The 15,255-nt window shown below is 35.6% G+C and overlaps 1 protein-coding gene across 1 annotated transcript; it reads left to right on the forward strand.

The window, feature by feature from the left end:
* The first annotated feature begins 435 nt into the window (after positions 1–435).
* On the forward strand, positions 436–8,699 carry CD69 (CD69 molecule). Its single transcript, XM_006875479.1, has 5 exons — positions 436–499; positions 4,571–4,693; positions 6,019–6,218; positions 6,561–6,664; positions 8,591–8,699. Exons 1-5 carry the CDS (start codon positions 436–438, stop codon positions 8,697–8,699), a joined length of 600 nt encoding a protein of 199 aa, XP_006875541.1.
* The last annotated feature ends 6,556 nt before the right edge of the window (positions 8,700–15,255 follow it).

The following is a 15,255-nucleotide window of genomic DNA, read 5'->3' on the forward strand; positions in this document are numbered from 1 at the left end:
AAAGTATCACATAATTCACAATAAAACATTTTTTTTTTAAATTCACACTTCAGACACCCTATACAGTATAGCTATGTGTCAGAACGAATTCAAAGGCACACAACCACCATCACCATCACGTCAGTTTTTAGGAAAATCCCACTTGCCCCTCATGCTACACCTGCAATTGTGAGAAAGCACATTTCAGACAGTAGGGAAAGCCCATATCTCACCACAACAATACACTGTAAATTGTCTGGACCACTGAAGTGTAAATTAAAAAAAACAGGCGTATTTGAGCAAGTAGGATGGTAAGAGGAAAGGGGCGGAGACAGCATAACGGAATTTAAGAGCTGAGACTCCTCAGAGACCCAGACTGAAGAAGAGCTCCAGCAAATACTTTCACTGCAAATTAACTCACCTAAGACTAGCCAGCGAATTTTGGGCAAATTGGAAATGAATTCTGAAGATTGTTCCATGACAGAGAACAGCTCCTCGCATCTGGAGACAGGAAAACAAAGTAAGTCAGATCTAATTCTTTGTACAATCTGTTACCTTTTCAGTCCATTGTCCCATGAACTTTTGGAAGTCCCCTCATATATAATGGTACATAGTTAAATGGGTTTTGTTTTTTGGAGAACTTAGGTCCTGTTTCAGTCTGGATAAAAAGAGAGGGAAGGGTCATTGAGATTTGAGAGGTACACAAAAAGGTGAATTTGAGAGCTTTAAAGATCTTTTTCTTTGTTTCAGTTTACATAATCTTAGTTTTTTTGGAAAATGAATATGTTCTAGTCTAGTACCCTCTACATCATTTTTCCATAGGCAGCTGTATATACTCCAGAGAGCATCCCCTGGAAAATTCTGTTTTCCAAATAAGCAAATACATCTTTGATTGTTCTCCCTGTATCATTTGTCTGTTTTCCGTGTGCTTCACTATATGTTCTCATGACAGTATCCATCAGCTGCTAGAAAAATGCAAGCTTACAAACTTTGAAAGAATGCCTATATAAATATCTAGGCATTTATATTGCCAAGTGGTAATTTGTTAAGAGAATGCCATGAAAGACTTCTTAGAAGTTAAGTCCTCTGCTTTAGTATTCTTTATGGGTCTCTTTCCCTTTGTTTCATCTGCTATTTCTTTCTTCCAAACACTAGCTTCAAGTTCTGTATGAGTCAGACATGTTTATAGATTTCTATATTTTAATTGTAATATAATCTTAGCTTTTCCTCTTTTCTATCCATTGATCCCACCAACAAATCTATTCTATTTCCATTTATCAGAACTTGTTCCCACTGTTTCTCTGTACCTTTTTCCTGTGCAGATTCTTAATTTTTAACATCCTTTCCCCTCCCTAATAAATGAGGTACCCCCAAACACTAGAATTTAGGAATTAGTGTTTACTTATAAGAAAGAGTTATTTAGAAATAAAAGGATGTGTTAGAAGAAACCAACACAGAGCAATCTAGAAGGGATTGTTTCTTGAGTGTATTGTGACTGGTTTGTTCTAGAAGAATATTAATTACTCCTGATAAACCTGCCCTCTGCCTAAGAACACAAATTCGAGCTTGGTTGACAAGAGCCAGGCATTCAGTTTTTAGGGAATCAGGTGAACCATAACTTTATAGCTCAGCTGAGCTTCCAAAAAGAAAAAAGTTGATAACAATAAAACTATTCAATAAGTAGAGAAAGAGCATAGTTGAAAGAAAAACAATGCAGCAATTTTTAACTTTGCTAAAAATATCCAAAGGTTTGGTTGAGTAATTAGTTTACACTGCTCTTGTAGTTGCTTTCTTAATATCAACATTCATTGGCCATCATCGTTGGGTGTTTTGGTAGAAAATAGTGGGTTTATTTTTAACTTCTCCACTAATAAACAAAACCTGTAATCAGAAAGGAAGCTTGCCTTGAGAAGAATGTTTTGTCACCTAGGTGATAAATCAAACTGTGGGTAGAAAATCAAACCCGTTGCAGTCAAGTCAAGTCTGACCTATAGTGATCATATTCACTTTTAGAGTAGAACTATGCTCAGTAGAGTTCTCAAAAACTGTGATATTTCAAGAGTAGATTGCCTATCTTTTCTTCTAAGACACCTTTAGGTGGGCAGCCAAATGCTTAAGTATGTGCACCACCTAGGGTTACCTACTTCCATCACTAATGGGTATAAAGTGCCATCTGGGTATCGTCTCCATAGCTTACCCACTGGGTGAGTCAATGGGCTGAGTTAGGTTCTGATGAGCACATGTATTTGGCTGAGTGAGTACTTCCTGAGAAACAGAGCTGCTCTGTTTCATCATGAGTGAATTTCACATGCTAAGAAGTGAAACTAGACAGAGTTCTGAACTTGACACTCTGCCTAGCAAAGGCTGTTTCTGGTGATAGGACTAGATAGGAGTGAAGCAAAAACTTTTCTTGCAAAATCAGAATGCAGATCTATGCTGGGAAAACAAACCTTAGAAGAAGCAAAATATGATGTCAGAACCCAGTATGTAATAATTTACTATGAAAATAATACCACTTCATTCAGTTTAATAGATATAAGACATGTCCTATGTAGACATGGCTTTTAGTTATGAAAGTCATCCCTTTTTAGAACATGAATGTTTCTGAATTTTCAGGCAATTTTGATTGTCATTACAATGCTATTCAAATAATATATTTCAGTTTGAGAACATAATACATAATTATATTTTTCTGTATATTTTCTATATATTTTGAGAGGTTAGAATTTTTTTAAATCCTTATAGCTCATCCTAGCAAATACCAAAGTCAAAATACATCACAAAATGAGGCTCTCTCCTTTCTTAAATACTTATATTCTAAAATGAATATCTCTTTTTTGCAACTAAGAACCATCATTACAAAACAAAGATTATATTTGTATTCCAAATTCTTCTACAGAAAGTTTTCTTAAGAATGAAATAAAATTTTGAATTTATTTCGTCATTTGTTGTTGTTAAGTGCCATAGAATCAGTTTCAATCCTTAGCGACCCTGTATAGGGTTTCCAAGGAGCAACTGGTGAGCTTGAACCTTGTGGCTCAAACCAACCTTGCAGTCCAGTGCATTAACCCACAGCGCCATACCAGAATCTAATATTTAGTCTATAAAATTGTTTTATTTATTATTTTAACTTCCCTTGGAAAATTCAAATACTTGGTTGTTCATTCAAAAATTATAATTTCATTATAATTTCATTTTAATTGAGGTACAATTTACATATAATGAATGCACAATTCATGAATGTATAGTTTAAGGACTTTTGTCAGTTATATAATTGCAGCTCTAATTAACATTTAGTCTTGCCATCATCTTGGAATGTTCCCCTGTGCCCTTTTCTGATTAAATTGCACTTCCCACACACATAAAAGTAACAACTCCTGATTTTTATCACTATAGATTAGTTTTGGGGTCCTAGTGTGGTTCGGTAGGATAAGCACTGGACTGCTAATCAAAAGGTCAGTGATTCAAACCTACCAGCTTCTCCTCAGAAACCCTACACAGGGTGGCTATAAGTCAGAACTGACTCAAAGTAACTTAACAACAACAATAAGCTTAGTCTTGCTTATTGAATTCATATGAATGGAATTATAAAGTATGCAGTATTTTTTTTGAATTGTGTGATAGTCTACATGGGAGAACAACAGCTTTACATTCATTCCATCATCAATCATTTCATTGGCATAGTTATCATCCTGACCATAGTATGCAGTATTTTGTAAGCAGATTTTAAATTTTTATCTTATTTTTTTTTATATTTATCCAAGTGGTTGCAAATGTCCATTATCCTTCTTCCCCCTCTTTTGTTTTTAAATTGCTAAGCAGAATCCCTAAATATGGATATGCCATCATTTGTTTATCCAGTTTCCCATTGATGGATAATTGGCTTATTTCTGGGATTTGGCTGCATGAATAAAGTTGCTATGAACATTCATATACAAAACTTTTTGCACACATGCTTTCATTTCTCTTGAGGAAACTCATAGAACTGTAGGATCATAGTGTAGGCTTATATTTGATTTCATAAGAGACAGTTTTCCTAAATGTATTTCCATTTTACACTCCCATCAATTGTATCAAAAATTTTCGATTGTTCCCTATCTTCACCAACTATAGATATAGTCAATCTATTCATTTTTAGTAATTCTAGTTGTAGAATTTCTATATATAAATTAAATATTTTATATTATATCACTGTAGTTTATTATCCACATTTATGCTCATATACATCATCTCAAACAGCAAGGTACTACAGAGAAGTTTAGAAATTGTACCTAGATGTTCTTTTTATATGTATTCTTGGGTAATAAATGTTCAGGTTAAAACAATAAAGTTACTATAAACAGGATATGTATAGCTGCTAAGTTCATATACCGGGAAGATATTTTAGGGTTTCAATATTATTCCTGGATGATTTCCCTTCTAGCTACCAACAAACTCCAGATTCATTAAAATTTTGAAAAAAATAATTTATAGATTTGGTGCAAGGATATTGGGGAAATACTTTTGTATTTAACTGACTGAAAGACTATTAAATGTCCCATTCTTACTTCTGCAATCTGTCTGACTGCGTCATCAACTTTCTGCTTTTCAGGTAATGACACTAGCTCCCATTTTGCAACACATCATGAAGGGTCACTTCAAGTTCCTATTCCATGTGCTGTAATGAGTGTGGCTTTCATCACCATTTTAATCATAGCTCTCATTGCTTTATCAGGTGAGTCAACATGTTATGAGTTCATTCAGAGCCTCTCAGTTGTAATTTGCATTCCCAGTTGAAATCAATAGTAATTGACTTAGTCTAGTTAGTCAGAAATTCTGGTTCAATTAGGATCATTACACATCCCATATCTGGCTAATTTCCAAATCAATTCTAAATATGATCCCATGTTTCTTTGATGATCAATGTAATACTTTTTAATTTTCTAGAACTTATAAAATGAATATTAGAAGTGTCTATTATATATACACGATCATGGTGGCTCTGTAGGATAAGCACTAGACTGCAACCCAGAAGGTCAACAGTTTAAACCCACCAGCCCCTTGGCCATAGAAAGATGAGCTTTTCTGCTCCTGAAAAGATTTACAGTCTCAGAAATCCTGTATAGGGTTGCTATGAGGCAGAACCAACTTGACAGCACACAGCAACAATAATATGAGATAATTATATGTAAGCATACATTTAAATGTGGAATGAAGGGAGCTTCTTTCAATTTTAAATAAATGACATTTAGTTAGGAAAATTGTGGGCTTCATATTCATTATTGGTGGAAAAAATAATATCTAAGCCACAGATTTAAGAGGAATTGGACTTTTTGTCTTTTATCTAAAAAGTCACAAAATTATAGATGCATAATTAAAATTATAATTAGAAGTTCTGAGAGAGCCAGCGGTGACATGGCATCCAATGCATACACCTATATGAAGATATATTTGTATCTTTAACAAACACGAAATTTAAAATTTTTATGAAACAACCCTAGTCACAAACTCTTCTGGATTTCAAAGAACTTCCCTATAAATTCCTCTCTCAATTTATTGTGTGCATTATTAACTTCTTACTCAGTATGAGACTCAAAACCTTACTTGGGATTTATAATGTACTTTATGTTTTCTAATTCAAAGACTATTTTCTGGGTTTTCCTGTATACTTTCCACTTTCTGACAGAGACATTCCTTTTATCTCATATCCTCTACAATGATGATTAGATACAATAGAAGATCGAATGAGGTGAAAATCTGCTTTCTTCTTATTCTTCTTAGAATACTCCCTCTTTGTTTTCATCCTCTACTTTTTCACATGTTGTTGTTAAGTGCCATTGAATTTGTTTGGACTCAGCAACCCTTTAAAGGTTTCCAAGGTGTGGCTGGTGAGTTTGGACTGCCAACTTTGTGGTTGGAAATCCAGTACTGATCCCACAGAACTGCAACAGGACTAAAACTTTATCACCTAGCACACACAAACCAGAATTCCTTGAACTAGATTTGCATGAAATGGATATTTGGTTTCTTTGTTGCTAACAAACATCTTCTTGTTCACAGTGGGCCAATACAATTGTCCTGGACAATTTATTGCCTCAGTATCATCAGACAGTCATGCTCCTCCTTGCTCAGATGATTGGGTTGTATACCAAAGGAAATGCTACCATTTTTCTACTAGGAGAAACAACTGGACCCTAGCCCAAACCTTTTGCTCCAAACATGGTGCTACTCTTGCTCTTATGGACTCTGAAAAGGAGATGGTAAGATAACAGTATTCAAAAGCAGTTTCATAAAATAACGGCATTTATTTCATGGAGTTAATCTGTGATTTTACTCTGCTTCCTTCTAAAAGAAGACATTGTACTTATCTCCTCTATAGAGAAAGAAAAGTGCAGAAAGTCATATGATTAGTTTGAGGTCAAAACAAGAGTTCAATTTAATCTTTTAAATTTGTTTGGATTGCTTAGCTTCAAAGATAAGGGATCCAGATGGGTTGATCCTATTTTTTGATGGTTCTAATTGCTGTTTCTGAGAAATAGAATTTATTATTTACTGACCCAAAAGGGTTGTTTAACACATACTTCCTTTATATTTTCTTCAAGATCTTTCTGAAACGCTATATGGGTAGTACTGAACACTGGATTGGATTGACAAATGAAACTAGTCAGACTCAGAAATTGTTTAATGGCAACAAATTTAACAACTGGTAAGTCTCTAGAATTCTCCTCATCTTCCCCAGTTTCCTTTTCTTCTTCCAAAACACTATTAAGGTTTTCTTCTCTATGACAACCTCGTTTGTATGCTTGGCTGTGGAATTTTTAAGGATAGGTTTTATTATAGTTCATACAATTTATGCTTCTAGTCCTAATGTTAGGGGCCCTGGTGGCACAATTGTTAAGCACTCAGCTACTAGCTGAAAGATCATCATTTCCAACTTGCTGTAAGATAAATGCTAAAATGCCAACCAAAAGGTCAACAATTCAAACCCAACAGTCTGTTCCTGAGAGGAAGAAGAGAATTGCTGCCCCTGTAAAGATTTGCAAGTTTGGAAACCTTATACAGGGTCACTATGAGATGAAATAAACTCCAAGACAGTGCGTTTGGTGTTTGGTATTTGGTTTGAGTGTCTCTGTGGGAAAAAATAACTCCTAGTGTAGCACTGTAGGATAAGCAATGAACTGTTAATCACAAGGTCAGCAGTTCAAACCTATAAGCTGCTCCTCAGAAACCCTATACAGGGTCTCTATGAGTCAGAACAAAAAAACAAGGAAAAATGGTAGAAAAAGCTTGTGGATCTACTCCCATAAAGATTGTTGCTGTTGTTAAGTGTCGTAAATCAGTTCCTACTCATAGCAACCCTTTATAGGGTTTCTGAGGAGTAGCTGGTGAGTTTGAAACACTGACCTTGCAGTTCAAACCGAACTTCCTGTACAGTGTTCATAATACATCACCACACCAGGACTCCCCATAAAGATCGTCTTTGTTGTTGTTAAGTGCCGTCGAGTCGGTTCCAACTCTTAACAACCCTGTGCAGGGTTTCCGAGGAGCAGCTGGTGAACTTGAACTGCTGACCTTGTGGTTCACACTCTGGTGCTTATTCTATAGCCCCACACCAAGAGACCTCGGAAACCCTATGGTCTTATAGGGTCTTATAGGGTCTTTCTTATAGGGTCACCGTGAGTCAGATGCAATTTTATGGCACACAGCAACAATCTTATTCTTAGCAAAGTCTAGTGTGAGCAATAGTCTTATTATAGTTTGTTTGGAAATAGTCCAGGCATAATTTCATTGACAAGAAAAAAGAAAAGAAGAACCAACATATCCAATCTCGTTTTTATATTTTATTGGTGAGATATATGTTGGAAAAGAGTTCCCCTTTCTCAGCTTTGTCTTAATAGGAATAAATAATCGTATTTTCAATGCTAATAAGAAGCTCTGCTATTAATCAGAACCAGTTTGACAGCCCTTAACAACACCAGCAAAAATAAGACGTTTCTGTGAACTTGAGAGAAAACTTGCTGCAAATTAAAGATACTGAATCGATTTCCTTTACTAATAAAACTAAATCTTAAAAAATTTATAGAGTATTTTAAAGTTCAGTGAGCTCTTAAAATTGAATAAATTTCTAGATCTCTAAAGAACTTTATAATGCTGTATCAAGGAGATGAAAATGCAGATTTATAGAAAAGAAATTCTTAATGTGCTTTAGGTCCAAAATCCCCCTAAAATTGCATTAGCAACTTAAAATTGCATGAATGGTGAATGTGTGTTCAGTGTGGAAAGTATTTATCATAAGTCTATGAACTTAAAAAGATCACTCCTCTGATAACATGCCAGCCAAAATAAATTGAGTTCTTTATTCTCAACTTTGAATATTTTTTCCACACATTACTCCTTCAAATTATTTTCTACTGTCTCTGCAGATGACTTTCTTTCTTCCTTCCTTCCTTCCTTCCTTCCTTCCTTCCTTCCTTCCTTCCTTCCTTCCTCTTTTGGTTATCAGTCTTGCCTCATGCATGCATTTCTACTAAGCAAAAAAGGAGAGATCACTACCACCCCAATTTTTTTTCTGATGTAACTGAACAGAAATGATGACCTGAAAATAATTCTAAATTTCTTTATTGTTTGACAGGCTCAAATTGACGGAGTCTGACAACTGTCCATTTCTGAATATTACTGATGTCAGCAGTATAGCATGCCAAAAGCATTTACATTGGATTTGTAGCAAACCCTTCAATTAATGAGGAAACATATATGCTTATGGATTCTCAGGGGACTCATGGAAATGCATGACACTGGATGCTGCTCTATGGTCAGACGTTCTCCATAAGGAGATTGTGAAAAGCAACAATAAACTTTGAATTATTTTGGAAATTTCCTTCCAAGCAGAGCAGCAGAATAAAAGGAGACAAATTCCAGAAAAACCTGCATTGTGGAATATTCCCTCCATGCTCTGGAAACAGCATAGGTTGACTGATAACCATGCCAAAGAAGGAGAGCAATGAATAGATACAACTTTGCAAATGCACTTTATTTTTTTTTCATCCAGATATATATATTTTTTTTTTTAAATAAACAAAAAATTAGGTTTAATGTTATTATTTATTGTTGAGTGACTACCAACAGTGAGTTTCCTTCATGTATTTGCACTATATGAAAGAGTAGGATGGTGGTAGTAAAGAAAATTGAATGTAAGCAGAGGGAATATTAATTGGCAGTACAGATACTAGGTGAAATGCATTTCTTAAATATAGAGAACATTTAAAAGTGAATAAATGTCTATGAAATTAAGCTTTGTATTATTTCTCTCTTTTTAGGGAAGTTTGTTATGTTACTTTGCAACTATGTTCCCCAAAATAATGGGAAAATCATGTATTTATTATGTTTCTCTTGGGTTTAGATTTTTGTTTGTTTTCACATGCTCAATATAGATTGATCTTTTTTGATAGTAAAATGTTTTTTTGTTTTGTTTTGTTTTTTTGCTTTAAAACTTAAAAGCCATAATTTTCCCCCAAAATAAGACAAAGAAGATGAAGAATACTTGCAAAACAGATAAAAAGTGTTGGAAAATGTGCAATATAATATGTGACAAATCCCTATTTAGAAAAATTTTGTATTGTTCAAATCTGGAATAAGACGACTCTTCTCTGATAATAAATGTGTGCCTTCTCTAATTAATTCTGTCATGTGCAATAGTTCATGTGAAGTATTTTCTATGTGCAATAAAGTGTGTGTATTTGTATTTTGTATTCACTATAATTACAAGCTGCTTTTAACTATGTGAAAATAAAAGCAGTATCAACAAAATGTTTTCCAAGAAGTGTTTGTTTCTTCAAAATACGTTAAAAAGGATGCCTTGCTGGAAAGCGCCCTGATGACACAGTGATTAAGCATTCTGCTGTTAATGAAAAGGTTTGTGGTTCGAATCTACCAGCTGCTGCTCTGCTGGAGAATCATGAGACAGTCTGCTTCCATTAGGATTACGGCCTTGGAAGTCCTATGGGGTACTTGCATTCTGTCCTTTGGCATGGAGCTATAGGATAATGTTGGACTGCAAGGTTGGTTTACATCAAAATGTCACCTCTTCAAACCCATCAGCCACTCTTCGGAAACTCTGTACAAGGTCGCTATGAGTTGGAGCCACTTGACAGCATTTAGTAACAACAACATGAATTGAATGGACTTGACAATAATCAGTTGGATTTAGGAAGCAGAAAATAAAATACTATTAACAAAATAAAATTAACAAAAACCATATCCATAAAAAAATTAGACTTAACATGTTTTGTGCTTTTTCAAATTGTTTTTATACATGTGTATCTTAGAGGACTGTGTCTGTGTTTATGTCCATAAAGCAGATGTATAGCAAATACTTTCACTGGGTTGAGAAGAATTTGTGGTATTTCTTAAACTTTTTTTGTTTATAGTTTTAAAATTAGCATATTGTTAATCATCCCCATTCTGAAGAGGCATAAAGGAATTTGAAGATAGTGGTTACGAATCGGGCTGTGAACCTCAAGGTCAGCAGTTCGAAACTACCAGCTGTTCCACAGAAGAAAGATGAGGCTTTCTGCTCCCCTAAAGATTTACAGATTCGGAAACCCTGTACAGGGTCGCTATGAGTCGGAACCGACTCCACGGCACATAACAACAACAAAGTCATTTTATTGGAGTCCTGGTGTGGCGCTATAGACTAATGTGTCAGACTACAAAGCCGTTTGAACCACAAGGTCGGTGGTTCAAGCTCACCAGCTGCTCCTTGAAAACACTATACAAGGTCGCTATGGGTCAGAATTGACTCGACGACCCTTAACAACAACAAAGTCATTTTGGAATCAATGTGGGTATCTCTTCTTAAGGTCTTCCTTTGGCCAATAAGATGTTAATTGTCCCTCATAATCAGTAATCTGAAAACATCTCGTTCCATTCTGAAAGGCCATTCATACTTCAGTAACATATTAAAATATATATATTTATTTAATCTATTTCTAAATGAAACACTACAGGATCTTCATGTACTCTTTTAATCAGGGATAATTCTGTTAACTTCAAAATATTTCTATAAAGGTGTTTTGCAATATTCTCCTTCTCTGAAAGTTGAAATTATATCGATGGTAAGTTTTGACATGTCACAAACATGGACTATTGAAAAGAAATGTGGATTCTACACACTTGCATAGTGATAAATAATGCACAGATTTATTAACATCTGTGCCCCTCATAGCTGTAATACAAATGACCTTCTAGTTCTTTCATTCTGTTGTTAATAATCTGATCGTGACAGACAATAGAATCTATTGAGATTTGTACACTACAAAATGTGTAAGTAGAAAGTATAACTGTAGAAAGTCTGCACTTCAGAGTGTATTGCCTGAGTTTATTTTCTGCTACTTAGTAGCTGAGGATTGATGGACAAGTTACTTTTCTGTTTCAATGTCCTCATCCATAAAATAATGAAAGTAACAATATGAAACTCAAAATACTGTTTTGACACTAAATTAATCAGCATAGGAAACAAACTTAAATTAGTACTTGGCTCATAAAAAACACCAAATAAATGTTAATAATGATTATAATAAATGGGAATATATGAGAGCCTGGTACCGTAGTGGGTTACTCATTGGATGCTAAGCAAAAGGTCAGCACTTCAAATACCTGTGGGAGAAAGATGAGACTTTCTGCTCCGGTAAAGACTTACAGCCTCAGAAACCCTGTACAGGGTTGCTATAAGTTGGAAGTGACTCAATGGCACATAGCAGCAGCAGCAGTATTGACCTAAAAGTCTAATTTTTCTACAGCATGTCTGTTTCTTCATAATATATCTCCTTTTTGTTTTGTTTTTTGGAGGGGCTCTTCTTTAAAAATTAAATTGACAAAGAACCTACTGTTGTGATAGGCAAGTTATTGAAAGGTAAAAAAGGTTTGCACTTGACCATTATGCTAAATGTTGGCATTTTAATATACCCAGAACCCAGAAGCACTATGGATAAAATATCTAACAGTCTGCTTCTATGAAGATTGCAACCAAGAAAATCCTAGACGTCAGTAAAAGGGAGGACAGCACAAAAACATCAAGACAAAGGAAGAAACTGGGAGGTGCACAAGACTTAAAGGCAACAGACATAAATAATAATACATACCCAATACCCAATACAAAGGAGCTCTTGTAGCATAGTGGTTACGAATTGGGTTGTGAACTGCAAGGTCAGCAGTTCGAAACTACCAGCTGTTCTGCAGGAGAAAGATGAGGCTTTCTGCTCCTGTAAAGATTTACAGCCTCAGAAACCCTGTACAGGGTCGCTATGAGTCAGAACCGACTCCACGGCACATAACCAACCACCCCAATACTCAATCAGTAATACCAGTAAGTTATTACTGAGTGGAAAGACACTCAAGAAGAACAGCAGTGGGAAGGCAAATGGAAAACCTATGAATATATACACGTTTCAGACAGGCTATTTCTACATATGTATCTATATGTGCTACAAATATATCCATCAATATAGTAAAGGATACAGGTAGCAAAGTTGTGAACAATTTCCTGAGGGAATAAATCACTGAGGAACACCAAGGAACTTATACCAATAAATCCGCTGGTATAAGACAGGCCAGAAGGACAATGTTCTATATGCTACTTTGCTAAATAATAGCGTAATCTTAAAAGCTTATGAACAGCCATCTAATATGCAACTATTAGCCTTTTCCATCATGAGCAAAGAAGAATAAAGAAGATCAAAGGTGCAAGGAAACAATTAACACAAAGAACAAATGGACCATGGAAACCCCAGCCTCCAAACCTCTGATACCAGAAGATATAAATGGTGCACAGCTACCATTTCTGACTGCTCTGAAAGGGATCACAGTAGGAGATCATGAATACAGTGGGAGAAAAATGTACAACAGAATTCAAAATAATTTTTTTAAAAAGTCTGGACTCACTGGCCAGATAGAGACTGGTGGATCCCCCAATACTATGCCCCGTTGACACCCTTTAGGTCTAGTATTGAACTTTCCCCCCATAGCTCAACTTTTATCCAAAAGATAACTACCAGGAAGATATACACTCATTAGAGCAATTAGCCATATAAGATCAAAGGAGTAGCATCTGCTCAAGAATGAAGCTCAGAAGGCAGAAAGGGATAGGAAAGGACAAATGGAAATCATAAACATAGGGAGGAAGTGGGAAGTATTGTAACATTCTGGGGTTGCAACTGATGTCATCCACACAAATGTGTATGATTTGTTGAATGGAAAGCCAGTAAACCTTCACCTAAATCACAATTAAAAGTTAAAAACTACTAGAACTAGTTATATTCTGTATTGAAGGATTCTATGGGCAAAATCTTGAATGAAGCAGAGAGCATCAAAAGAAGATGGTAGGAATACACAGAGCCATTGTCAAAAGAATTCGCTGATATTCAATCATTTAAAAATATACCACATTACCAAGAACTGATGGTACTGAAGAAAGAAGTTGAAGATTCACATAAGGAACAGCAAAAAACAAGGCTCCCAGAATTGATGGAATACCAATTGAAATGTTTCAACAAACTGATGCAGTGCTGGAAGCGATCACACATCTATACCAAGAAATTTCAAATACCAAGAAATTGGAAGACAGCTAGCCAATTGGAAAAAATTCATATTCCTGCCCAATCCAAAACAGGTGACCTTATGGAATACAAATACAATCAGACACTGTATTTAATATCACGTGCAAGTAAATTTTTGATGAAGATAATTCAAAAATGGTTGCAGCAGTACATTGGCAGGGAACTGTCAGAAATTCAAGGGCAATTCAGAAGAGGATATGAAACTAGGAATAAAACTACTAACAACAGATGGATCCTGGCTGAAAGTAGAAAACACCAGAAAGAATGCAGGCATTCAACTATGTAGATCATAACAAATTATGAATAACATTGTAAAGAATGGGAATTACAGACCACTTAATTGTGCTCATTATAAAGAGACCAAGATACCTACCATTTTTTCAAACAGAAAAGGAGACACAGACTGGTTTTTAAATCAGGAAAGGTGTGTACCAAGATTGTGCCCTTTCACCATATTTATTCAATCTGTATGCTGAGCAAATAATATGAGAAACTGGATTATGTGAAGAAGAAAGTGGCATCAGAATTGGAGGAAAACTTATTAACAACCTGTGATATGCAGATGATACAACGTACCTTACTGAAAGTGAAGAAGATTTGAAATACTGATGAAATCAAGACCACAGCCTTCCATATGCATTGGACCTCAATGTAAAGAAGAGGAAAATACTAACAACTGTACCAGTAAATAGCATCAGAATAAACAATGAAAAGAGTGAAGTTGTCAAACATTTCATTTTGCTTGCATTATGCTGCTCTTAGAAGCAGCAAGCGAGAAACCAAATGGCATAATGCATTAGACATATCTTTTGCCAAATAGTTCTTTAAAGTGTTTTAGAGCAAAATGGTCACATTTTGGGCTAAGGTGCACCTGAACCAAGTCACAGTATTTTCAATTGCCTCATATATGTGTGAAAGTTGGGCAATGAATAAGGAAAACTGTAGAAGAATCAGGCCATTGGAACTATGGTGTTGGTTACAAATATAGAAAGTACCATAGAGTTCCAGAAGAACAAACAAATCTGTCTTAAAAGAAGTACAATCCAAATGCTCTTTAGAAGATAGAACAGCAAGACTTTGTCTATCATACTTTGGACATGTTGTCAGGTGGGACCAGTCCCTGCAGAAAGATATCATGTTTGAAAAAGTGGAGGGTCAATGAATAACAGGAAGACCCCCAAGGAGAGAGACTGACACAGTGGTAGCAACAATGGGCTCAAACATAACAATCGTTGTGGAAATGGAGCAGGACCAGATAGCATTGCATTCTGTTGGGCATAGAGTTTCTATGAGTTGGAAACAACTCGATGGCACCTAACAACAACATGGTGGTGGTGGTGTGTCATCCAGTTGGTTCTGATTCATAATGACCCTGTATAGGGTTTCTGAAGCTGTGCATCTTTAAAGGAGCAGGAAACCTCACTTTCTCCCTAGGTACAGCTGGAGTACCAGTTTCTCAGGGTTCCATAACATCAACGTTGTTGTTGTTAAGTACCATCAAGTTGGTTCTGACCCACAGCAATCCTCTATGGGGTTTCCGAGGAACAGCAGGTGAGCTTGAACTGCAGACCTTGTCATTCAAACCGACTTTACAGTCCAGCGCATTAACCCACAGCACTACAAAAGGACTCTGAAACAACATTGTTGTTGTTATGTGCCATGGAGTCAGTTCCGACTCACAGCG

The sequence above is a fragment of the Chrysochloris asiatica genome, unplaced genomic scaffold, assembly GCF_000296735.1.
Source record: "Chrysochloris asiatica unplaced genomic scaffold, ChrAsi1.0 scaffold00328, whole genome shotgun sequence".
Lineage (NCBI taxonomy): Eukaryota > Metazoa > Chordata > Mammalia > Afrosoricida > Chrysochloridae > Chrysochloris > Chrysochloris asiatica.